General features: G+C 35.3%; 2 protein-coding genes across 3 annotated transcripts; one reads left to right on the top strand and one right to left on the bottom strand.

Moving 5' to 3' along the window:
• On the top strand, window positions 1-26,303 carry LOC128203093 (tRNA pseudouridine(38/39) synthase-like). 2 transcript variants are annotated; one of them, XM_052904363.1, is made up of 14 exons: window positions 1-144; window positions 533-593; window positions 1,258-1,430; window positions 4,853-4,995; window positions 6,753-6,896; window positions 7,262-7,322; window positions 7,884-7,989; window positions 10,249-10,309; window positions 11,452-11,703; window positions 13,135-13,261; window positions 16,775-16,832; window positions 17,169-17,224; window positions 18,260-18,367; window positions 19,353-26,303. In XM_052904363.1, the coding sequence occupies exons 9-14, from the start codon at window positions 11,455-11,457 to the stop codon at window positions 19,670-19,672; spliced, it is 918 nt and encodes a 305-aa protein (XP_052760323.1). In that variant the 5' UTR covers window positions 1-144; window positions 533-593; window positions 1,258-1,430; window positions 4,853-4,995; window positions 6,753-6,896; window positions 7,262-7,322; window positions 7,884-7,989; window positions 10,249-10,309; window positions 11,452-11,454; the 3' UTR covers window positions 19,673-26,303. The 2 variants fall into 2 exon arrangements, with proteins under 2 accessions (XP_052760323.1, XP_052760324.1); XM_052904364.1 differs by having other exon boundaries at window positions 533-602.
• LOC128246042 (uncharacterized) lies at window positions 878-2,261 on the bottom strand. The gene is made up of 2 exons (XM_052964250.1): window positions 2,208-2,261; window positions 878-2,101 (listed from the first exon to the last, which is right to left on the bottom strand). Exons 1-2 carry the CDS (start codon window positions 2,259-2,261, stop codon window positions 878-880), a joined length of 1,278 nt encoding a protein of 425 aa, XP_052820210.1.
• Window positions 26,304-26,945: the final 642 nt, after the last annotated feature.

The following is a 26,945-nucleotide window of genomic DNA, read 5'->3' as shown; positions in this document are numbered from 1 at the left end:
GGATAGAGAAAAGAACGAGTTCGCCGGGTGCCATGATTTAGGCTACTTGAATACTCTCCATTGAAGGAGATACCATGTGGGAGGAAAGTGTCACGTGACAAATTCACTCAATGGCGGAGGATTAAACAGACGGACTATCGAAGGGTAATTTTACCTTTAAATTCACAATGATTGTTAAATAAAACACACACCACTAGTAGTATTTATACGGGTCAGAGTGTGCACAATTATATGACTACGATATATACTACTGATCGATAGGTATTTCTCACGAACGAGAGTATAAACAAACTTGATCAATGAAAATCACGTGACCGTTGGAATGTGTTTCCCACGGTGAATACTATAAAGATTATAGTAAACAAAATTGTAAGGCTACTATTTAAGCTTTTAAGATTTAGTTGTGGTTGGTCAAAGTTTTGTTACTAATTTCCAACCAGTATAATTTGTTACTAAGAATATTTGGCTAGGCCTTGTATTATTCACTTAGTTTTTCAATTTATGATAGATAATTAAATGTTATTTTTGCTAGGAGTCTTGGGGTACTGAACGGAACCGTCCCGACACCTGACCTGGGTAGGATAAAGCTGCCGGTAAAAGGGGTAACATTAATAATTAAATAAGATAAAATATAAATTAAATATGTAAATGATAGCTTAGATTATATATATATATATGATGTTCAAAAATGAACAACATATAAAGTAGACTGTTCCTGACAGTATTTAATAGAGAATGCTAAATCCAGTTATGGGGCAATTAATTAAAAGTGCCGACAGCTTCCAGACAACCGACCTTTATAAATAAAAATAAAAATATAATTAAAAATAATGTAACATAATGTATATTATGATATACAACACATTGTATATTATGTCTAAATTTTGTCGGTTATCTGGCAGTCAACCAGGAATTTGGCAAGTGACCTGAAGACAGACCTTTGGGCAGCCTTGCTGGGGTTTAGAATATTGTTTATATTATAATCCAAACCAGAAAAAGTTAGGGCTGCCCTAAGTTCTGCCCTCTGGCCCCTGTAAGTGTCACAGTGTAACAGAATGTGGGAAGTGTCACAGGTCACTCCACACCGAGCACAGTTCGGATCACTTTTGAGAATATATTTCCCAGCACTTCCTGGGAGAAGTGATGTGCCCAGTCTCAGCCTCGTTATGCATTTATCAATTCTAAAGAAATTAGAATATTTATTTGGAGGCTGGAGACTCACAGAGGTCCTATCAAATGTATTAATGTATGTTTTAGGTGTCCTCACCGACCACCATTCATTTATGACGTGCTGGCGGGCTAGTGAATAGACCTCTGTGGGTGCAAGAGGGACCGGATCATTCACCTTCACACGCCTGAGGCCCTCCTTTGCAAGCCCGTCAACCACTTCATTCCCCTTCAGGCCGACATGAGCTGGGACCCATACCATGGTAACCTTTAAGTTTTTCTCCAGACACTTATTATTTTGTTCCAAAATGTCTTTTATCAAATTAGGTCTGGAGCTGCTACCTCTGTTTTGTATAGACTGCAATGATGATAGTGAGTCTGAGAGGATAGCAGTATGTATGGGCTTGTTACTGATAACCCAGTCCAGTGCATCTTTAATTGCCAAAAGTTCAGCCGAAAATATGGAGAGATGGTTGCTGAGTCTTTTAATATTTTTGATATTTTTGGATGGAATATAAAAGGCACATGCAACTATGCCGGTTTCTGGGTTTTTAGATCCATCTGTGTAAATTTTTAAATGCTCAGCATAATTTTGATCAATATGAGAGAGAGTTTCAGCTTTGACAAGGTGCGGCAAGTCTGATTTCGTTAATATTTTAGAGATAGAAATGTCAACTGAAGGGTCCTGGAGGGTCCACGGAGGAACCTTAGACGGCCTCAGGTCTGCCACACTTACATCTTTGAGCCCGGCCTCCTCAACAATGCTTTGGGTGTAAGCGCCAAAAGGCATCGCTCTATGTTTACCCTTGTCATATTTTGCCTTGATGAGATCTTGGAAAATATACAAAATAAAGCCCTTCGAATAGCTCTGAGAGCCCTTCCCTGTACCCCTGCATGCATGCTCGAGGAAGAGGCGGGGATACTTCCCTTGGCCCTGCGGAGGAGACAACAAATCATTAACTTCTGGGCTAGGGTACAACTGAAGGGTCCTGGAGGGTCCACGGAGGAACCTTAGACGGCCTCAGGTCTGCCACACTTACATCTTTGAGCCCGGCCTCCTCAACAATGCTTTGGGTGTAAGCGCCAAAAGGCATCGCTCTATGTTTACCCTTGTCATATTTTGCCTTGATGAGATCTTGGAAAATATACAAAATAAAGCCCTTCGAATAGCTCTGAGAGCCCTTCCCTGTACCCCTGCATGCATGCTCGAGGAAGAGGCGGGGATACTTCCCTTGGCCCTGCGGAGGAGACAACAAATCATTAACTTCTGGGCTAGGGTACAGTCCCGGAAAATAGGTAACCCTGTAAGTGACCTCTTTGGAATATGTCAGGGAAATGGTTTACCCTTTTATACTTGACTTAAATATCTGATGTGTGCAAATATTGCGGTACACTCCTGGTTTCCCGACATTTATAATTGCAGTTTCCTGTTAGAGTGCGTTAACTTCGCCTTACAGACTAAACAACTTGTATCCATGTTCAAGTAACATGACAAGCTATTTTAAGCTTACCCTTTTCTAAGATGGTTATGTCGGTTATACATTGTCACCGTATGACAAGCTTACTTGATTGATGACCTTAAGAAAACATCCTAATGTTACCCATTACAATTCTAATGGGTATAAAAAGTGGTTAATTACTCTAGGTTTACTGTTTTAGGTATACATGAAATGTTATTCAAGGTATCTTGGCTAAATTAGTAATATAATGATGGGAAACAGAGCAATCAATTCTTAATTATGATGCGCAATTGCTGTTTAATATTCAGAGGTATCATGAAGGGGTTTGGGTGATGTTTTCTTCCATAGATTTAATAGTGCTCTCTTTATGTGCATTTACTTGCAAATCAATTATTCAAACATTACTTATTCTTTTGTTATAACAAAAGTAATGAAATTAATTAAGAACCTTTCAAAAAAAACTTTTAAAGCTGCACTCTCATAGATATACCATTTTTACAACTTTTTTTATTTTTTGTCTTGGAAAGAGCAACTATTTGCATAAATATCTGTAAGCCAATGATATAAGGTTGCTGACAAAAAATCAGATCACAGATTTTCATATTTTCGTTTGAAAATTAATGTTTTATGGCATAAAACATATGATTATATAACTGGTTTGCATTGATTTCAACAAAAAAATGACTCGTTCCAAGACAAAAAATAAAAAAGTTCAATCTGTGAGAGTGCAGCTTTAAACATAAATGTATATTAATTAAATCCTTTTATATTCAACTTGTACATATATAGGTAGCCCTCACATTAATCCTTTGAATGTCCGCCCGGTTAGCTCAATCGGTAGAGCGTTGGACTCTGAATCTGAACCCGGGTTCGATTCCCGGGCGGACCAGGTCACTTCTGTTGTTATTGGTTATGAAATGCTTTCTACGACCATTCGCACTGTACCACTGCCCCTGGCACGTACAGAAATTGTCAGTTCCTTGCAGAGGTGAAGGCACCTAGTACTGGTTCTGCCCAGGATAGGTGTGCGGTGGTTGAACTCTCACTCTGGGACCCTTCAATGTGCTCATGCCGGGACCCGGAGTATAAACTACTTACACCACCACCACTAATCCTTTGAATGCCAAAGTCACAAAATATAATTGAAGGTGATGGCTGCACAACCTCCTAATGGATTCTTTTTTCTAACTTAGGAGCCCAAGTCTTAAAAATTTGACAGCCTGGGTGAATGCTAATGTCACCCAAATTTCAGGCTTAATTGTGACATAAAATAAAAAAGTATGTTCTTAAAACTATAAAGATGTTGCAAAAAAGCTTAATGAAAATAGTGCATTGGCATTATTCAAGTTTTTTACATAATAATAGTATCATTATAAATTATTGAATGACTGAAAAAAACATTCAACAATTATTTGAACTAATATAAACTAAAAGTGTAACAAATGTCAGTATTAAGAGTATTATTATTATAAATTTATTTCTAAGTATGTAACTTTTTTACATATTTACTAAACAATAAAGTTTTGACCTGCTCAAAGCTACATGCAAGTTAACTTATTAGCTGATGTTTTTTCTTTAAAATTAGTTGACTGTAACCTACATATGAGGTCAATTTTAGGGTTAATAATCCTATGGTATTTCTTACCAAGAAACTATTACGTATCTTAAAGTCACAGATAGGAAGTCATGAATATATAATATGTTGACACCAGATCACATCAAGCATATATGATTGGTCATTCTCGGAAAGAATCTGGAAAATGTAAAGAAATTGGATGCTGTTGTAAATTTTGCATATTTCACAAACAGGCATTTTTCAAGTAGAGTCGCCAAAACGAAAATTGTCAAAAGACTCTGAAGTGGCTGTTTATATGGACTAGCAATACCCCAGCTCTTTTCAAAAAAGACACCTTGGTTATTGAGCTATTTTCCTAAGTTTTATCCAGACAACTTTAAATTTCCCAGTTCTACCCTTTTAAGTCAAGGCAAGCGAGTCACAAGTACCATATGTAACAGGCTAGTGATTTATGCAAAAAGTTACAAACTGTGAGTTTTGTCACACCATAATAAATGCATTATGATGAAACATTCACAAAATAAATTTATACTAGAAGACCTAATATATTATATTGATTATTTGGTATGATTATCAGTATTACCCAATTAAGTAAAACTTGGAACTGCTTTTATTATTGCCTGCAATTAACCTAAGTACAATTTTGCAGGAGCTGATGTCGAGAATCCGTCAGCTTGAGACTCATGTGAAGGTGCTTCAGAGAGCCGTCAAAGAAGAGAACTCTGTAGCTCCACATATGCCCCGCATGGCTATGAAGAGGAAAAAGAAGTTTCGTCCCATTGACTTCAACAAGTATGTCACCTTAAATCAAAATTACTTTGTATAAATAAATGTTCACTTTCAGTTTGTTTACAAAAATGTTCAGGTTGTTTTATTCTTATAACTGAGTGCAGCCATGACATATATGATAAATATTTGTAATAATGTAATCAGTGCTCCAGCTAGCCCGTTTTTCAATGGCGCAGCGCCCTGCCCCTTTTCTTACCGCCCTGCCCCTTTTTTGAGTAGTGCCCTTTTCACAAATGCTCTATTAGCGCCAATTATCCCGTTTGTGCCCTTTTTACTATTTAAATCATTATTAAAGATCGGCAGCCACTGTCATAATTGAGACAAATTACGTAATATGTCACCATGCTGCCCCATTGCCGACTGCTTAAAATATGCTGTACTGCCCTTTCATCTTCCCATGTGCCTTGACCAAGTCATATGACAGCTAATTGTTTATTTGTGTAGTTAGCAGACGACCTGTGTTTTCATAACCGGTCATCTTTTAATCCGATAATTAGGAAAAGCCAAATAGGGAACATCGGCAGGAGGCGGAGCTATTGAATACCAGCCAATCAGAATATACATTGAGAAAGTTCGTAAAATGCTATAGAAAATGTGAGGGGATGGTGAAAAATGTTGTCAAGCACAATTAAATATTTTAAAATAATTGTTTATTGTGTTGTACAGACGAGACTCGCCATTTTAAACAGTGTTGATTTGAAGCAGATGGTCACTGCCGATTTATAAACACAGGAAAAGTGGCGCTAACACAATCAAATACATCACTTATTCAGTAAATGTTTTGAAAGTTTATTTCTAAAATATTGATTCAAAGTTTCAAAGTTTATCGGCAGATCGGCATAGAATATGGCAAAAACATAAATCAACTATAAAAAGTAACGGAATAATAATAAATATACATCATGTAATTAAATATGAAAATATAAATTGTTAAACACTTAGAAGGAAAAAGCAGAAATTAACAAAAGTTAACATAAGGAGGATTACTGATGATGAAAATTTCTTTGTAACCCACAAAAATATGTTGATGCTTTATATAGTGTTTACTTATCATGTCCACGATCTTGTCAAAATTCGCCGAAACCGCCATTTTGTCAGACCGGATTTCGGAGTTATTTTATCAATGTTCTATGTTTTATAAGTGACTTTTTAAGCAAGGGCAGTGATTTTCATTGTCATTTTATTTTAAAACATCAGCATATTAACATTATTTTACTAAAGACAATTAAATAACAGCCAGGCTGAATGTAGCATTCGTACCCAATCCTGAACGTACCAAATTAACATTCGTCCCTTACATATTCGTTTTTTGTGTATTTATTTATGTGATTGCTTCAAATGTTTAACTGTCTTTGTTTTTTTCTTCATTTTACATGATTTTTAGGAGAAATATGTGACATTGCACTAAAGATGACTCCAGTCAAGTACAATCACACTATACCACAGACAATAAGACAAATTTTAATTTTGATATTAAAACACACCCTTCTAAATTTTGAGAAAAAGATCCATTTTGTTCAAGTCTGAAAATCATGGAAAATGATTTAAATTGAGTATGAAAACAAAACAAATTCTAGGGTGAGACCCCCCCCCCCCCCCCAAAAAAAAAACAACCTTGTGACAGGGGTGGAACCCTCCCACAACCACCCCCAATCGTCCCTACACGACTCATGTAGCTTGCCCTTTTCAAAACTCCACCCTGCCCTTTTCAAATCCTGGCTGGAGCACTGATGTTATATATTTTAACGACTTCTTCACAGGTACACCACCATACGTCATGTAGCACTGAAGGTCATGTACCTCGGCCACGACTACACAGGATATGCTGGCACAGAGGAAGCAGAGCACACCATTGAACGTGAACTGTTTGAGGCTCTTATAAAGTGCAAGCTTATTGAGTCCAAGTATGCACATTTTTCAGTTACTCTGACAAAAGTTTGATCTTCTGAAATTTGATAATGTATCATTACCCTAGTCATTCAGAAGGTGGAAATAATGATACTTTTAAAACGTGGTCTTTTTGAATTTGCATGTTAGCAATTAAATGATTTTTTTACATTACAATTTGTTGTCATACGCTCATTATTAAGATGGCCCCGCTTTCTATTACAAGTGATGAAAGTTTATAACCGATTGGCTTCTTATGTCAAATTTTAATTGGTAATGAAAGCAATTTCTGTACTCTGAGGCTTTTTATAACTTGTTTAAATCACAAATAAAACGGTTTTTATATAAACACTGTAAGACTACTAAGAGTCTAATTTTTCAGAGAGTCAGCATGTTACAGTCGGTGTGGTCGAACAGACAAGGGTGTTAGTGCATTTGGACAGGTAACTCATTGAATTAGACCAATTTGAAATTTATTCCATAATATGACCAACTTGTAACTAACATGGAATAAACAAAGTGAACATTTCCAGACTTGGATTAGTGCTTGTTTTACTTAATAACAATTGTCTTTAGCTTATATTCAAATAAATTACCTAATATTCCAACGAAATAACGTCACAACAAAAAAATAACAGATTTAGGATATAAACTTGCTGTTCAATCCAAGGGAGAAAACCTCATATAATAAGCTTTGTACTTTTTCAAGCCAAGGGAGAGAGCCACATGTAATAAGCTTTGTACTTTTTACAACATATCTATTCAAAGAATATTTTTTTACGATTATATTTTTGCACTCTGCTGCATTAAAGATTAAATAAAAACAACTGATACAAATTATTTTTCTTCAGAAAGAATTTGACTAAATGCAACAATATATTAAGTAATTGGCACAAGTTATATAAAGGGCAGGGAATTGCAGAAAATAAATAGGATGCTAAGGGTGTAAAGAACACATGTAACGTTTTTATATTGGTTAAATCCTATTAATTGAACTATAACAGGCGACAAGACCACGGAGATACGTTACTGCCACGTGCTGAACAGGAACCTACCACGGGACATCAGGGTGCTGGCCTGGGCGCCTATAGACCCAGACTTCAGTGCGAGGTAAGGGGGATGGAGTTGAAATTGATACAAAATCAGAATTGATCATTGGAAATAGTCGTTCAAACCCTTTCGATCAATTTTCCATATGCAATTGAAATTAAAACTTCATAAAGAGGATTAAACTTCATGGTACAAAACAATAACAAGCTGCTGTTTGATGTTTACTACTAATGGTAAAAACATGAATGCAAAATCTTCTGCTGTGTTTTGTTTGTAAAGAAGAATATATTCAAGACCAGTAATATTTAAGCTGAATACCAAATTATTAATACAGTTGTTGTACACTATTTTGCCTTTTTTAAAAGAATACGCCACATATGATGATAGATTCAGAGATTTTGCAATCAATTCAGGGATCGAATTTAACGGTCGCTAACTCGCAAAATGCGAGTAAGAATCGTAAAATGCGTGTAGAAAATCCTGGCACTCGAATATTTTTGCGACCGCGAATAAAATCGTCGAATTCGCTCAAACTCTCCTTTGCGCTTTAAAAACCCCTTTCCGCAAGTTTACTGCATAATAGATAATCACGTTACCCGGTATATGGACGCTTGTCGGTGTGTACAAATGGTATTATCGGATATTTAAGTAAGCGCCTCGAAGATAATCTCGTGACCGTGTATGGACGCTTGTCGCTATACTCAAATGTTAATATCTAATATTTAAGCAAGCGCCTAAGAGATAACTGTTTTCGTCTGGTTTGTGATTCGCAACTGCCAAAAAAGAAGTGGAAATTAACCACGTTTTGTTACGCGAAAATGCCTGGAAAGGTGAAAAGGCTGACAGCGACGCGGGGATTGACCGAAAACCCCTCCAATAAAACCAAACCTAGCGAAAAGTCATGAATTGTCGGTACTTTGTCGCAAACCAAAAACCGTCTAAAAAATAGGAAACGGAGTTGAACACCAAACTTTTGTATGCAACAAAAGAGAATAATGGCAATGTTGAGTTTAAAGTGTAGTGTGATGTTTGTAAAGAATTCGCCAGCGATAAAACATCAACTGTAGGCATTACAGTATTTTTTTATTTTATTTTTTACTAAGCAACAGTTCGCACCCTGCCCATATTACTGGCTAGATCCTCCATGCTTTGGTCACGTGTGCAACATACATTACCATCGAAATATGTCAATGTACATATATATATTTTCAAGAGAAAAACATCTACTCTGTGTAGGATTCGAGCCTATGAACCCCTGCTCCAAGTCTGGTCCTCTAGCCAACTTGACTTACCAGGCACTTGGCTACTCAGACGCATTGAATGGCTAAGAATAATGACTGTTACACTTCTCCCCACTTTACATTTTGAAAGTATAAACTAAGGTGGGGAGGAGTGACTGTGTAGTCACTTACTACTAATGATTCAAGGCTTTTGAGTAACCAGGAGCTTAGTTAGCCCAGCTGGGTATATGACTTAATATATGTAAGAATTAAAAACAAAATGTAAAGGTTTATAGTTGATTCTTATCTCAGTGCACTTGATAAACAATGTACATAATGCTACAACAAAACTACTTGTTTATTTGGCAACTTACATGAAGTAAAACAGCCTTTAAATATCTGCTAGTGGAACCAACCATTTTGCTAGTTGAAAAAAATGGCACTAGCAAAAACTTGCTAGTGGCAAAAAAAGTTAAATTCGATCCCTGCAATTATTGACAACACTTGATCATCATTTTATCCCTAGCAGTAACACTTATGGCTTTAAGTTATAACTTGGATGAAATCCATGCTCTGTAGGTGGAAGCACTACCGTAGTGCTTTAAAAACTTAATAGCAAGCCCATATAACAGCAGATCTGTGGCAGACTCTTGACTGTCATCTACTGCCTCATAAATGACAATGCTACCCGTTTTTAGGTAGGGAAATTACAGGGTCACATCGCTGGTGCATGTTAGGAAAAGGGTAGCTCTTACCTGGGTTTCATTCTGTTGATGCACTTTTTCTGCAACCTAACGAAGACTGATTCCCTTAATTTGGCAAAGACCAATGGTGTTGTAAATAAACATTGTACAGTCCACCCAGTATGAATGCTGCTATATATGGTATACCCAGTTACATGAAGGTGTTTTCACATAGCATTGGTGTCTTTAATGATGTGGAAAACTCTAATATTGTCAATAAATCTGAAATTTTAACATATATTTTGATAATACATTGAAAACAGGCAAGGTCTGAGCAGTTCACTTGTTTGTAGTACATTGATGAACGGGGAAAGAGGATTCCTATGGTATACCGTCAACCAATGGTATCATTTCAGGTTCAGCTGCAGGAGAAGAACGTACAAGTATTTCTTCCCCAAAGGAGACCTTAATATACTGGTAAGTAATAAACCTGGGGCGGTATTCATAAAACATCTCAAGTCATTTCTTAATTTGAGTCAATTTTCAAAACGTTCATAGTCAAATTAAAAGAATTAAGTGTTCTTTTACATAAAACTATGTATCTTGAATTAAAGCAATGAAAATGAAATATGTCAGATTGTATTAAGTTATTAAATGATAATTGACTTAAGATGCTTTATAAAGATCAGCCCTGGACATTATATATAGTATATATGCATATACCGTATAGTTTTTTTGTGTCTTGACTGTATTTTTGTCATATTTTAAAATGACTTTGCACATGTGTTCGGAAGATAAAGACGATGTGTTGATTGTAAGACCCGCATCCCTACCTCAAAGATAAAGCATGTCCGGTTAGCCATTGGTCAGTACACTCCCTTCTGACCTAGGCAATCTGGGTTGGTTTAACAGCATGTCCGGTTAGCCATTGGTCAGTACACTCCCTTCTGACCTAGGCAATCTGGGTTGGTTTAACAGCATGTGAGTTTGATGTTTGGTTACCATGGTTACCAACCAAGTGGGTTTTCTCTGTTTTACCCCTCAACAAGACCACATACTCGCACAACTTTGTGCCAACAAGAGTGATTAATTTTATGTTGTAATAACTTGTAAGCTCTTGTTTAAGCTCTTGTTTAACTCCAAAGGAAACTAAGAAGATGCACTTCTACTCCAAAATAAGATGTACCATACTTAATTCAATTGTTTTAATTTACCAAAAAGGAAGAATATACATGTATACAACACCATGTTTCTTATGAAGGATAGCATGTTTAATTTGAAAGAAAGGTGCAGAAAACACTGTATATCTACCTTATGAAATGATAGTTGATCATTGTAAATCTATTGGACTCACCAGTCATTTAATATTTGTGTGTTTTCATCTTTTAAATACACAGTTACAATCTTGTTACCGGTAATATATTTTCCACAAATGCATTATATAGTAAGCAGCAAGGTTTATTACTCAAAATTTGTTTGTTATATATGTTTATGTATTGAATTTAAATACGAGTGTGACTTTAAAAAATGTTTGATTTTCATGAAATATTGATTTGGAGAAAAACATCATCTGAAGACTTAAAATTTCCTGATTTTATGATTTTTTTAATTCAACACAGCTCATGGAAGAAGCCGGCAAAAAATTGATTGGCGAATATGACTTCCGCAACTTCAGCAAGTTCAATGTTAAAAATGGCATTACAAACTATGTTCGAAAAATCATGGAGGTTGAAGTCAAGACTCTAGATGAGACCGATGACGGATTCACAATGTACGAACTCACGATCGTCGGGAGGGCGTTCCTGTGGCATCAGATTCGCAGCATCTTCTCTGTGCTGTTCCTTGTTGGCAAAGGGAAAGAATCGGTTGAAGTATGTATTTGGTTTTGTCTAGTTATCTCCCTTGCATTGTGTTTAGTTAATAGAAAACATCTTAAAATTTGCTAATTGATGCAAGCACACAAAGTAAGGTCAATACAAGTAATTATGTCACCCCCTTTCATGGGGAGACATATTGTTTTGGCCCTGTCCGTCGATCAGTCCGTCAGTCAGTCTGAACGTCACACTTCGTTTCTGCTCAATAATGATGGAACGCTTAGACCCAGGAATTTGGTATGCTAGTAGTTGGTCATGACTAGTATTGATTTTTGGTTCACTAGGTCAAAGGTCAAGGTCACCATGACCTTGAGGTGAAGAATTGGTTTCCGCTCAAATACTTCAGACCCTTTGGGTCCAGGAACTTCATACTTGGAATGCTAGTTGTTCATGACTAGAAGATGACCCCTATTGATTTTGAGATCAAAAGGTCAAAGGTCAAGGTTACCTTCAGGTAAAAAACAAAATGTTGGCAATGACCTTAAGTTAAAAATGGTTTCTGCTCAATAACTTTAGAACGCTTTTTCCCAGAAACTTAATACTTGGTATACTAGTTAGTCATGACTAGTATGTGACTCCTATTGATTTTGAGATTAGTAGGTCAAAGGTCAAGGTTGCCGTGACCTTGAGGTGAAGTAACATTTACCGCTTAGTAACAGAAGAACACTTGCACCCAAGAACTTAATACTTGGTATGCAAGTTGGTCATGTAGATGATCCCTAATGATTTTGTAATCAGTAGGTCAAAGGTCAAGGTCACAATAACCTTGAGCTGAAAATGGTTTCCGATCAATAATTGAATAACACTTGCGCCAAGAAACTTAATACAATGCAAACTTTGTTGACATTTTCCAAGATTAATCAACAACACTTTTTTCTCTTCACTATTCAATACAGGTGAATAAACCAAACTTCACTGTTAGTTCGTCTCCAGTCCAAAATTACTTATTTCACGTCCATCATTCATTTTTTCTCAGCTACGACCACACAATAGGGGAGACAAGGACTTTCAAAAGAGCAATCTCTAGTTTTAATAATTGCAATTCAATACTAGTAATTCTCCTCTAATGTTAATAGTTTATACTTTTTTAAATGAAGGGAGAAATGTAATTTTACAAATCAATGGATGCAACAAGTTTGCCATATAGCAATTACCATCGCAAAGTTTAGGTGTATTAAACCGTTTTTGCTTTAAATAATGGAATTCTCACAAAATGTTTTATACTTGTTGCAATTGAGACACTAATTTTTGCTTCAAAATAATTTCGGATTTTTGATGTAAATTTTTATCAAACAAAGAAAAAACTAAAATCGAAACCGAAAAATAAATTAGAAATATTGGTATTTTTTTTTATAAATGATGTTCAGATTAATAGTGATTATATGTTATCAGATTTATACAATAGCAATCCATGTACTAATTTTTCAGGTGGTTGATGAACTTCTGAACATTGAGAAAAATCCGCGTAAGCCGCAATATAACATGTCATCTGACGCGCCTTTGTGCTTGTATGACGCTGACTTTGGAGGAGAATTTGAGTGGATTTACGAAGCTGGTAAGTTAATATAACACAGATCTTATTTCACCTTATTAGTAACTTATACGGTTTATAGAATGTTTTGCAGGATACAGGATTCTCATTTTGACATTTTTTGCATGCCCACATTTAAATGAAAAAAGGTTAAGGTATTGTCATGGTCTGGGTGTCGTTGTTGGCATTCTCAGAGTATGATAACTTTTGACTTGGCAATAACCAAAAATACTGTTCAAGATATCATTCAAAGGAAACTTGGTACACATGTTGCCAGAGTCAAAGCACTTGTGAGTTACACTTTAACAAGGCCCATAACTCTGGCTTGAGGAGTACAATCGTTTTTTGACATACTTTAATTGCAGTTTTGTTCTTGTACAATAACCTCGTAATTCTTAACTGTGATTATGTTATGTGTATGTTTGGTTATTTAGTGTTTTTGCTTTTGGCGATATTTATTACCGATAACAACTAAACACTTTCGGATGTATATATGAACCCAAAGAAGAAAATTGGCGGTAATTAACCAAACGCAAATAACGAGGGGAAGAAACAGCGGGCTGTTTGAATCAATGATTGATTATGACGAAATATAATTAATTGTCAACGATTTCAGACCAAACCAATCAATGATTGATCGATCATCAGAACATCACTATTTATGAGTCAAGCATTCTTATTACTATAAGAAAATTAAAAAGTCTTTGAGTCCCAAAGCAGAGGTGAAAGTCCAATAAAGGATTTTAGTCAAAATGCATAAAATCTTATATCTGTATATAAAAGTCGAGAATGGAGACAAATGATTTTTAGCTCTACTGGCCTAAGGCCAGAAGAGCTTATGCGATGGTAATGTGTACGTAGTATGTGAGTCCGTCTGTCCGTGCGTCTGTAGACAATTTCTTGTTAACGCGATACAGTCTTCAGTTTTGATTGTATCTGGATGAAAGTTGTACAGTATTTAGATATCAATAAGAGCTCGGTTCCTTACCAGCCATACCTGCCCATGCATGCCTAGATTATGGGCCTTGAAAGTTTTAAAGAAATTCTTTTTTTAGTTAACCTATTTTAAGCCAGGTCTGCATGAGTGAATTCTATTTTTAGCCAAGTTTACAAGTTCTGTACTGGTTCACAGGTTTGGTATACTTAAATTTGGAATGTTTGAAAATCTTTTTGTCTGAACCAGCTTTGCAAACCCTTGCTATTTTGATTATGGCATCACAAGGCTCAAAATATGCCCCTGGGGCCAAAGCTGGCCCCACCCCTTTTGACCTTCTTTTTTATTCTTAAAGCTTCAGCAATGATATTTAGACCATGTCTACAGTTTTGCAAATTAGCATCAATGTTGTCCTCTGATGCCCTTGACTTTGACCTTTTGACCAACATTTTTATGTCTCCCCCTCTCTGGGGGAGACATATTGTTTTTGCCCTGTCCGTCAGTCCGGTAGTCCGTCAGTCCGTCCGTACGTCACACTTCGTTTCCGATCGATAACTGGAAAACCGCATGACCTAGGATCACCAAACTTGGTAGGGAGGTTGGTCGTGAGGTGTAGAGGATCCCTATTGTTTTTGGGGTCACTAGGTCAAAGGTCAAGGTCGCGGCGACCCCCAATATAAAAAACATTTCTGCTCAAAATCTTGAGAACGGTTTGACCTAGGTTCACCAAACTTGGTAGGGAGGTTGGTCATGAGGTGTAGAAGATCCCTATTGTTTTTGGGGTCACTAGGTCAAAGGTCAAGGTCGCGGCGACCCCAATGTAAAAAACATTTCCGCTCAATATCTTGAGAATGGTTTGACCTAGGTTCACCAAACTTGGTAGGGAGGTTGATCATGAGGTTTAGAAAACTCCTATATTTTGGGGGGTCACAAGGTCAAAGGTCAACGTCGCTGTGACCTCTAATGTAAAAAAATATTTCCGTGCAATATCAGGAGAATGCTTTGATCTAGGTTCACCAAACTTTGAAGTGAGGTTGGTCATGATGTCTAGATGATCCCAATTGTTTTGGGGGTAACAAGGTCAATAGTCAAGGTCGTGGTGACCTTCCATGTAAAAATCATTTGCGTGTAATATCTTTCACATATGTTTACCAAAAATTGTAGAGATGTTACTCGGGTGTACAAGACCCGCATTGTTTTTGAGGTCACTATGTCAGAGGTGAAGGTCACAGACACCTGAACATAAGAAAAGGTTTCCGATCAATAAGTGGAGTTCCTATTGCCTTTGAGTCTTGAACTTTTGCATGCTGGTAGGTCTTCTTGGGCAGATGATCCGTATTGATTTTGGGGTCACTGGGTCCAAAAAGAGAGTGATGATGAAAAACGGTTTCCAATCAATAACTTAAGTTCTGCTTTACCTGGAGTCTCCAAACTTTGCATGCTTGTAAGGGTCATGCAGTAGTTGGGGTCACTGGGTCAAAGGTCAAGTCCACAAGGGCTTGAAGATGAAAACCGTTTCCGATCAATAACTGGCGTCTCATTTCAACTTTCGTGCATTTTGTTTATTTTGTTTTTTGTCCATAAAAGACCTGCCGTTTTTTCCCTGAGAAACAGCAGCACTTGAAGGCCTTTGCATTTTTATGGTAAGTGTCTGTTTACTAAGCCTTCGGGGGAGACATGCGCTTTTCTCAAAAGCCCATTCTAGTTTAATTTTAGAACTACAGAAATTTTTACCATGAGTACAGTTTTGAAAGCATTTTTTTGTCAGATGAACTTTACTTGACACATATTAAAATAGTTCATGCGACTAATCTGCTTACAATACTTTCTGGGCTCAGATGTTGAACGTGCAACGTTTTCAGGTAACCCAAACACGAAACTTGAACTATAATTATGTCTGTTGCCTTTTACCCATACATACATGCTCTGAATAAAAATGACCACAAAGCCATGCCAGTAGAGCATAGGCCCTTATGGGCCTCTTGTTTTTATATCCTCAACTTTACATTCATTTTATATATTGGCTTATTTTCAATATACTCAAGTATGTATCAAAATAACAAAATATGACTAAGATATTTTCAATTTACGACTTAAATTGACTTAGATTTTTCATTGGACGGGTTCCAGGACTGCCAAAACCAAGTTAATGGGAACACCTAGTGGCATATTATTTTCATATTTCAAATTGTTTATGTTAAGTTGCAGTCGATCAAAGGATGCAAACAAATCAAGCAAGCATTTGCAATGGTCAATTTAAAGAAATGAGATAGCACAATAGCCCTGTTGTTGGTTCTTGAAAACATTTGGAGGATTGTTCAGATTGTTGTGAAAGTTAACAATGTGACTAACGATATTGTTGTTATCTTGTAGACATAAAAAGTTGATGATATCCTCATATGTATTTGAATAAGACAGGTACTGTTAAAACAGCATTTGTTACAAATACTGCAGATTACAAGTGAATTCATTAATCTTCTAGAGAAGTTAAGACTTAAAAGTTAACACTTCTATAATTAATACTTGCTTACTTTAACAAATTTCTAAACAATCGGCCCAGTATTTTCAAAACAGTATTAAGACTTTCCCCATTCATGTTTCAGAATGCCATGAAGACAACCTCACCTCCCTCCAGCAGCTTTGGGCTGAGCATTCCGTCAAGTAAGCAAGGAGTTTGACTTGCCTTATTAGAATTTGTTTTTCACTGGCGTTTGTGCTGGTTCTAAAGCATGTAAAGTGGTGTTTAAATGATTGACAGCGGTCAATTGATTTATTTTCAATTTTATTTATTTCAATCTTTATTTTTTACAACAGTGAAGAAAGTAATATTAAATTAAGCTTAGTCACACAGTCACACTCATGTCATGTTGCGCGAGAGTGTGGTCTTATGCTGTGGGGGAAATAGGAGAACTCAGAGAAAATTTACTTATCCATCTTGCTGACAACCCCTGGCTGATCAAACTTTTATTGATAACATCTCTTCTTATTTTTTCACAGAGCAACAATGGTGAAGAGCATGCTGAATGACCTTGAGAAAGCTAAAGTGGAAACAGGTACGGAGGTGTTCTGGTTATATTTATTTTCACACAACTTTTGGGATAGCTGAAAGCTGATGTGAGTTACTGATGTAAATCACTCTCGAGTCAGTTGCCTGAGCAGAAACCAGTACTGTGTCCTTTCTAAGAGGCCATTAGAATGTTCCCATGGTTTGTGAACCTGAGACCTGTTGGGTTACGGGCAGACACCTAAATCACTAGACCACTCACACCCTTAAAAAGGGCCCCTAGGTTTGGAGAGATGTTTTATGCAATCTTAAGCTTGTTTGTTGTTCAATAGAAATTGTACTGCCATTCACTAATGTTGTCCTTACTGTAGGTCTACAATACCCTATATATACCAGAAACCATTCAGAATATTTACATTAAACTTGGTTAGTATTTGACAAAGCCTGTTCTAGGGATGCACAACATTATTGATACCTAGTTCTGCAATTTATGGATTATCGAAACAGAAAGTGAAATAATAATGATATGAACAGAGAAACCTAATTAATTACCATACATTACCTATTTTTATTTCAACGATATATTGAGATATGCTTATGAAATATTGTTCTAGATCTCGATGCTTAGCCAATAATACCCGTCCCCAGCAAGTGCCAATACACATATATATAGCCCTGGATTAAAAATGGACAAGTCTTGGCATATTTATGTGTTCCTCCTGTTTATGAACCCTTTTATAAATATTCAGATATTTGACACTTATCTATGTAGTTAAAGTTGTAGTTTTACTTCTGACAAAAAACAAAATTCAAATAATGAGTTTTAAGTTATGAAAGCCTTTTTGATGTGTAAGTTTTCAAACATTCTCAGGTTTATTATAAACAAAAAGTCTCATCAAGATGGCATGATTCACTTTACATGTATTGTAAGTTACAGTTGATGTATCGGACTCGCAAATGTTTGTGAGAAATTGTTACAAGAGTTGCAGATAGACTTCGGTGATAAATAAACTAGTAAATGTGCTTCTTATTCTTTTATCTACTGGAAATTGGATTTGAACTTATCTTTCTGTCATTTTTTCAGACTGTGACTTTGCGCCCTGGTGTGATCTGAGTCCCCCTTTACTGATGCAGTCTGAATGGCTCGTAGAAGACAGGAATCCTAAGGTGCTGATGGAGAGACAGGGAGGCTGTAAGTAGTCTGTACAACAGGGTTGGTCAAGTTCAGGAGTAATCTGAATATACGATCAATTATGACCAAATACAATTAATTGTCACCAATTTCAGGCCCAACCAATCAATTTTTGATTATAATTGATCATCGGAACATTGCTGAAAATAATCAGTAGTTGGAGACTACAATAATTATATAGAGGTCACTTTGGCAGTCTGTCAACCTTCTCTGTCTGTAGGTTAATATCATTTTAAGACTTAAACTACTTCCGAATCTACAGTTTTTCATGGAACGACTTCACATTTGGTAGAAACCACACCCATGATGAAAAGAAGTTCCTGACAAAGTTTTATTGACTTTGATTAAGTCAGCTTTATAGTGTAATTGCCCTTGGAATCATCATATATCACATACTACCAATTGTAAAACGATTGATGTTTATTAATCACAAACTTGAAGAATATTCACTTGCCCAGACTTGTATTTGTATTCAGATGACCTACCATTGCACGAGTCCAAATGACTTAAAGGCGCACAATATAGGTTGATGCCAAAAGTATTTATTTTTAGTTTTGACTTGTCTAACTCATTTGACTCAAATGATAAAAAAGCATATAACAGATAAAAAATACTAACCTTAAAAATTGGGTTTGTGGAAATAATAGCGATGTGGCCACAATTTCCAGAGTTAAAAAAATGCAAAAATATTGCTATTTCTTTATCTCTATGTAAATGATATGCTGTTGTTTTTGGTTTTGATCATTAAATCAAATGAGATAAACATGATAATATTTTTATTTTTTATTTTTGAGTCAGCCTGTATTGTGCGCCTTTAAGCCTTTCAAGAGCCCATATTATTAAAACAAACACATTTGATAAAATGTATACATGGTAACTTACAGAAGCTTCTCTATTTATTTGTTTGTGAATGATGTAGAGATGTGTTTGGTGTTGACATGTGTATACTTAGGTGCATGAAATGATGCCATTTTTTTTATTACAGTGACCCTTGACGAGATGATAGCATCACACGAGTCGAAAAAACAGCGATGGAGAGAAAATGCTGAAATTGAAGTACAGGACGATAGCAGTGAAGAGGAGATGACGACACGGAAACGTCAACGGCTTGAAATTGATAAGCCTAGCCACATAGATGATAAGCCATTTGGAACATTAGATAAACCCAAGTCCGGAGAGAATAAGGATCCTCACATAATTTATGGAGAAAACAATAAAGAAGATGATGACACTGTAAGGGACATTGATGGAGAAACTACTGATATGAAGGCTGATCAAGATATCTGCGATTCTAAAACCTCTTAAAGATAATGGGGAGGAAAACTTGGAGACATCAGAGAATGGTATGAAAGGAGAAGAGAAAGTGAGAAGAAGTACACAAAAAGAGATTGGGGAAAGCTCAGTTATAAGTCAAACTGGGGAATGAGTCATTTCCTTTGATAATTGTCATGAGAAATTCTCAGTCCAATGATTAATTTGAAAAATAAGATGTTAATAAGGATTTTGTTGTAGAATACATTGAAATTTATTTGCAAGGATTAATGCTATTGAGAATTTTGAAACATGGATATAATGGAATCACGTTGAAATACAAACTGATTGAGAAAAGTTATTTCATTTTTAAATTTACTGTACATCAGGTTACGATACTGACCAATTTGACAGAGAATATCTCACGACAAACACAGAGGTTAATAATGACACATATTACTTGATGACTTATACTGCAATAAGACATGGACTCAAGCTGCTCAAGGTAAAGGAAAGGCAAAGTGTTAGAGAAGAACCTGGATGAAGACTTTTACCAGTTGTATGGTAGAAGGGTGATATTTGGTGATCATTATTCCAATGTCAAGGCAAGTTGTTAGAATTAGAGAGGAGAGCGTAGTGGAGAAGGTCAAGGTTAATGGTGTTTATGACACTGAGGTCAATGTATAGAGAAAGGGACATTGAAAAGGTCATGGCCTTAGATGAAAAACAAGGTCAATGTTGTTCATCACTCTAAGGTCAAGGTCTGTTATTCAAGTCAGAGTGGAGAGAAGGTCATGGCTTCAGAGAAAAAAAAACAAGATCAAGGGTTTTCATTACGCTTAAGGTCAAGGCCAGAATTTCATGTTAGAGAGGAGAGAATAGTTGAAAAGGTCAAAGCTGTGGAAAAAAGAAACAAAACAAACAAGGTTTTTATCAGTGGAGTTGTATATAATGGGTGCTATACATTGTATGTTTGAGGTTCATTACCCTATGTGTGTACGGTCAAGGCCAGTAGTTTGCATTTAATCATGTGAGCCACTGCAGTTGGACCAAAATCAAATGAATTGAACTGATATTCATCATTAATCTGTCACATAGAATTGAGTTAAGCATGTTTACCTTGTTTTCTTGTACTCTAGATATATGGAGTTATTGAGCATATGTCAGGCTTTTTTGTGTTGTGGTAATTTTGACCACTATTTTGGTTAAGTGCTTTCTGTGTGTATTGGTTGCTGTTGATTGCCTTATTTTAGAGAGGCACTTTTTTCAGATTTGTTAGTTCTGGTCAATTTTACAAGGCCATTATTTAATTTTTTCGAAAGCACTGATAAATTGATTTATTCGCTAGGTTTTATATTTGTGGTCTGCTGTTGCATGAAAACTAAACCCTCCCAAAATGCAACATCATTGAGGCTTGCTTGTAGAAAAAGAAATAAATCCGTTTGGTCTGCTGGAACTTACAACAGCCTTGCTGGAGGTCTTCAATATGGTTTTTTTATCATGATCGTGAATTTTATATAAAAAAAATTGAAATATGTAAAATGTGTGTTTTACACATTGTCTTCTGTTTTATTGGTTTGTTAACTAAATTTATATTTTATGTTATGTTGCCATGGAAATGGGACCATTGTTTACATTGTATACTTCCATTGTTGTTGAAAAAGCATTAGAATATATGAATATTGATATTAATACTCCTGCAAAATAAGTTTGAAGGGAGGCGGTATATTGGAAGTCATCATAGGATTGGTCTGTTGGGGGGATAGTCAGTTGGCAAACAATTGTGGAGCGAACGACTCCCATAGTTTTAGAGATATCTCTGTGATCTTAGGTACACATTTCCATCATGATGGTTAATTATTGCCTTATATATTTTTCGTGGCCTGTCATCATCTCGTCTTACACTTTCAGTTACATGCCCGAAAGTATCATTTTTGGGCTATAATGGGGTTTGTGGAGTGACAATTCCCACAGTTTAATAAGAGGGTTTACTCTGATTATTGTTTAATTGGTTGAAATTACCATTATTATTAAAAAGTATTTAAGTGTATGAAAGTAAAAGACGAATACAAAAATGCGTATGTTCAAAACGTAAACTTATGTACCACTCCTGTCATAGTTATATACCTATACCATGTTTGAGAGTTACATTAACTCCCATATTGGAATGGTAACAGTATGCGGGGCTAAACCATTCAGTATCTAATATATTTGTAAAGAACAATGATATTCACTTATACTGCATGTTAGTTATTGAATGTTGCCCTTGACATCATGGTACCCACTACCCTCGTAATTGAAATTATACACTCACGCTTAGGAGCTTGTGTATTATTTCAATTACACAGTTGTGGATGCCATAACTATAATGTAATATAGTTTTACATTACATAGGAACCTTTTACATATGTATACAGGCTGAACATTACTGGCTCGTTAAACGAAAGTGCGAAGTTCATTAATCTCTGTTTAATTACAGAGTGATGTTGTTTTTTAGTGTGTTATGAGAGTCATGTATGATGTCTGTCTTATCTGAGTCCTAACCATGATCCTTTCTATGAATATAACTTTTATCTTGGTATATCTTGTTGAGATAATTAAATTGACATTTAAAAGCTGAACACGCAAACATATTTAATGATTGGTGAGTGTTTAAAGATTTACTGTGATCTACTATCGTCTCACAAGGTAGAAATACCTTGTCCTCTGCACCTTTATTTCAAATTAAACTCGACAACCTTCATAAAAAAAACATTGTTTTTGACATTTATTCATCCTTTTTGATATGTTAAACAGTTGTATTAATTGTGATAAATCTTATGTTGGAGTAAGAGTCCATCTTTAAAGTATCAATATATTTGAGAAATAGTAAAGTACTATCCGGTATATCATGTTGAGAGAATTTACAGTAACTGTCATGATATTTTAGAAAAAGTAATTTTTCCAAGAGCTACCTGCAGTTCAGTTTAAGCTTTATTAAGGAGTTTAATACCGTTGATGCACGTTCTTCTGCCATAAAGTAATTAAGTACTGAACAAAGTGTAATCCACTTTACCCACTTTTTTTCACTGTTTTTCGTGTGTGTGTGTTATCTATCCTAGTATATTATGTACAGTACAATGGTAAAAGAGTGAAGCTGTACATTATACCACATTTTAATGTCTTAGTGTATTATCGACTTGCTTGGTCAAAGGGTACATCAGAATGTAGATATTTTGTGTTGTGGACGTGTAGCTAATTTTGAATGTTAAATGTTGCCGAGGTAGTCTTCGTCATTCCAAATATAGATTTTCAGATCACGTTGTATTTAAGTTGTAATGTATACACTCATTAAGGTACTCACCATGGCATGGTCTCACAGTATTCATGTTCAGGTAAGCCATCCATCATCAGGATATAAAGATGTGTTAGTGCATTAAGGTATGCCATCAATCATTAGGATGCAAAGATGTGTTAGTGCATTACGGTATGCCACCCATCATAAGGATGCAAAGATGTGTTAGTGCATTACGGTACGCCATCCATCGTAAGGATGCAAAGATGTGTTAGTGAATTACGGTTTTTATCCATCATAAGGATGCAAAGATGTGTTAGTGAATTACGGTATGCCATCCATCGTAAGGATGCAAAGATGTGTTAGTGCATTACGGTATGCCATCCATCATAAGGATGCAAAGATGTGTTAGTGCATTACGGTATGCCATCCATCGTAAGGATGCAAAGATGTGTGAGTGCATTACGGTATGCCATCCATCGTAAGGATGCAAAGATGTGTTAGTGCATTACGGTATGCCATCCATCGTAAGGATGCAAAGATGTGTTAGTGCATTAAGGTATGCCATCCATCGTAAGGATGCAAAGATGTGTTAGTGCATTAAGGTATGCCATCCATCGTAAGGATGCAAAGATGTGTTAGTGCATTAGGGTAAGCCATCCATCATAAGGATGCAAAGATGTGTAAGTGCATTAAGGTAAGCCATCCATCATAAAGATGCAAAGATGTGTGAGTGCATTATGGTATGCCATCCATCATAAGGATGCAAAGATGTGTGAGTGAATTAAGGTAAGCCATCTGTCATAAGGATGCAAATATGTGTGAGTGCATTAAGGTATGCCATCCATCATAAGGATGCAAAGATGTGTTAGTGCATTACGGTATGCCATCCATCATAAGGAAGCAAAGATGTGTAAGTGCATTAAGGTAAGCCATCCATCATAAGGATGCAAAGATGTGTGAGTGCATTAAGGTAAGCCATCCATCATAAGGAAGCAAAGATGTGTGAGTGCATTAAGGTATGCCATCCATCATAAGGATGCAAAGATGTGTGAGTGCATTAAGGTAAGCCATCCATCATAAGGAAGCAAAGATGTGTTAGTGCATTAAGGTAAACCATCCATCATAAGGATGCAAAGATGTGTAAGTGCATTAAGGTAAGCCATCCATCATAAGGATGCAAAGATGTGTTAGTGCATTCAGGTAAGCCATCCATCATAAGGAAGCAAAGATGTGTAAGTGCATTAAGGTAAGCCATCCATCATAAGGATGCAAAGATGTGTTAGTCCATTAAGGTAAGCCATCCATCATAAGGATGCAAAGATGTGTAAGTGCATTAAGGTAAGCCATCCATCATAAGGATGCAAAGATGTGTGAGTGCATTAAGGTAAGCCATCCATCATAAGGATGCAAAGATGTGTGAGTGCATTAAGGTAAACCATCCATCATAAGGATGCAAAGATGTGTGAGTGCATTAAGGTAAACCATCCATCATAAGGATGCAAAGATGTGTTAGTGCATTAAGGTAAGCCATCCATCATAAGGATGCAAAGATGTGTTAGTGCATTAAGGTAAGCCATCCATCATAAGGATGCAAAGATGTGTGAGTGCATTAAGGTAAACCATCCATCATAAGGAAGCAAAGATGTGTGAGTGCATTAAGGTAAGCCATCCATCATAAGGATGCAAAGATGTGTGAGTGCATTAAGGTAAGCCATCTATCATAAGGATGCAAAGATGTGTAAGTGCATTTTAGATATTGACAACGAGATTATTTCTATGTTTAATCTATATTCCTGAACCATCATTTTATTTTATGGATTTCATTTTTGAATAACACCATAATAACGCTACTATTATAATATGATTAAAGGGAAGTAATGTAACATTTATGTTATGATATATTAAAGGGAGGTAATGTAACATTTATGTTATGATATATTAAAGGGAGGTAATGTAACATTTATGTTATGATATATTAAAGGGAGGTAATGTAACATTTATGTTATGATATATTAAAGTCAGGTAATAAAACATTTATGATATATTAAAGGGAGGTAATAAAACATTTATGTTATGATATATTAAAGGGAGGTAATAAAACATTTATGTTATGATATATTAAAGGGAGGTAATGTAACATTTATGTTATGATATATAAAAGGGAGGTAATGTTACATTTATGTTATGATATATAAAAGGGAGTTAATGTAACATTTATGTTATGATATATTAAAGGGAGGTAATGTAACATTTATGTTATGATATATTAAAGGGAGGTAATGTAACATTTATGTTATGATATATTAAAGGGAGGTAATGTAACATTTATGTTATGATATATTAAAGGGAGGTAATAAAACAAAATTTAAATATGATTATTCAGCAATTATTTTAATATATTTATTCAATAAAATAATGTCTATATTAAAATGTTTTAACTAAAAAGATACTGGAACTTAACGTTTTGTAACTTTTAAACAAAACTTTACCAGTATCAATTTGTTGCATTGATGTTGGATGGATTACCTTAATAAACTTTGTATGTAACATCTTGCTGTTTACTGAATCTATATTATACATTTTGAAACAGAATATAAGGTAACATGTGCCAAACATCACATATATACTTGTATGCATCATACTATTGCTTCAAGAAATCATTAAATTCAAACATTGCTGAATGTTGTTACAATTTATAAAAATCAGCAATGTACACTTTTCCAGTAAGTTCAACGTTATGTAATGGTCAAAGGTTACCTGGCTTAGTGTTTGGGATTATATTTTGTCTATTTGTCTTTTGTCAATAATGGCTGACTGCAGATTTACAGATTTGAGGAATAATACCATCCCATTCGAAAAAATATAATTTCAAACACTATTTTTTTTTGTCACTTAAACATCAGATAAAAATAGATATTATATGCTGTGCGATGTCAAACTTACGATTTTTACTCAATGTGCTTTTTCAGAAAGGTGCTTTTATATGATGTTTTAGATATTTGTAGAATAATTTTATGGATTAAAATTTACTCAGAATTGTTGTTTGAGATTTTTCAGAAATTACCATATTCAATTATTGGTATTTATAGTCTAGTCATATAGTTAACTGTCTGTATTGTTTAATTGTTGGATATGGTGTTATGTACATATTTACATGTTTTAATATTTTAAAAAGATTGTAAAAAAGAAAAGCAAAGTTATTAAGTAGAAATGTTACAGTTTCAATGAGATGTTTAAAATATATAAGTCTGGTGAAGTGTGTTTTTTACAGAGTTTTAAAATTTATCCTAGCTCTGTTTACTGTATTGATTGATATTTTTAGCATTTAAAACATTCTGGTCCGTTTCCTTGGATACGTCTTGTGTTTGTCAGTAACTAATTTGGTATTGAATAAAACATCAAAATATTTGTAGAGTTGTGTTTAAAATTGCATGTATTTGTGGATAAGTGAAGTTCACATGTTACTTATCCAACGATACATAACATCAATCCTTATTATGAAGAAGGATCTATATTTCGGGAACATGTACATTGTATATCACTGGTTGGTGATTAAGAAACAGAATCTATAACTCTAGAACATGTACATTGTATATCACTGGTTGGTGATTAAGACACAGAATCTATAACTCTAGAACATGTACATTGTATATCACGGATTGGTGATTAAGACACAAAATCTATAACTCTAGAACATGTACATTGTATATCACTGGTTGGTGACTAAGAAGCAGATTCTATAACTCTAGAACATGTACATTGTATATCAATAGTTGTTGATAAAGAAGCAGATTCTATAACTCTAGGACATAAACATTGTATATCAATAGTTGTTGATAAAGAAGCAGATTTTATATCTCTAGAACATGTACATTGTATATCAATAGTTGTTGATATAGAAGCAGATTTTATAACTCTAGAACATGTACATTGTATATCAATAGTTGTTGATATAGAAGAAGATTTTATAACTCTAGGACCTGTACATTGTATATCAATAGTTGTTGATAAAGAAGCAGATTTTATAACTCTAGGACATGTACATTGTAT

Source organism: Mya arenaria, chromosome 9 (assembly GCF_026914265.1).
Source record: "Mya arenaria isolate MELC-2E11 chromosome 9, ASM2691426v1".
NCBI lineage: Eukaryota > Metazoa > Mollusca > Bivalvia > Myida > Myidae > Mya > Mya arenaria.
This window is presented reverse-complemented; position numbering and strand designations above follow the sequence as displayed.

What these genes read in the sequence shown, in the direction of transcription:
- LOC128246042 (XM_052964250.1), bottom strand. Translation starts at nt 2,261, where the DNA reads ATGCCTTTTGGCGCTTACACCCAAAGCATTGTTGAGGAGGCCGGGCTC. An exon ending in AGGAGGCCGGGCTCAAAGAT is followed by an intron (nt 2,102 to 2,207) that starts GTAAGTGTGGCA and finishes TCTCCTCCGCAG; the next exon opens with GGCCAAGGGAAGTATCCCCG.
- LOC128203093 (XM_052904363.1), top strand. Translation starts at nt 11,455, where the DNA reads ATGGAAGAAGCCGGCAAAAAATTGATTGGCGAATATGACTTCCGCAAC. An exon ending in AAGGGAAAGAATCGGTTGAA is followed by an intron (nt 11,704 to 13,134) that starts GTATGTATTTGG and finishes CTAATTTTTCAG; the next exon opens with GTGGTTGATGAACTTCTGAA. An exon ending in TGAGTGGATTTACGAAGCTG is followed by an intron (nt 13,262 to 16,774) that starts GTAAGTTAATAT and finishes TTCATGTTTCAG; the next exon opens with AATGCCATGAAGACAACCTC.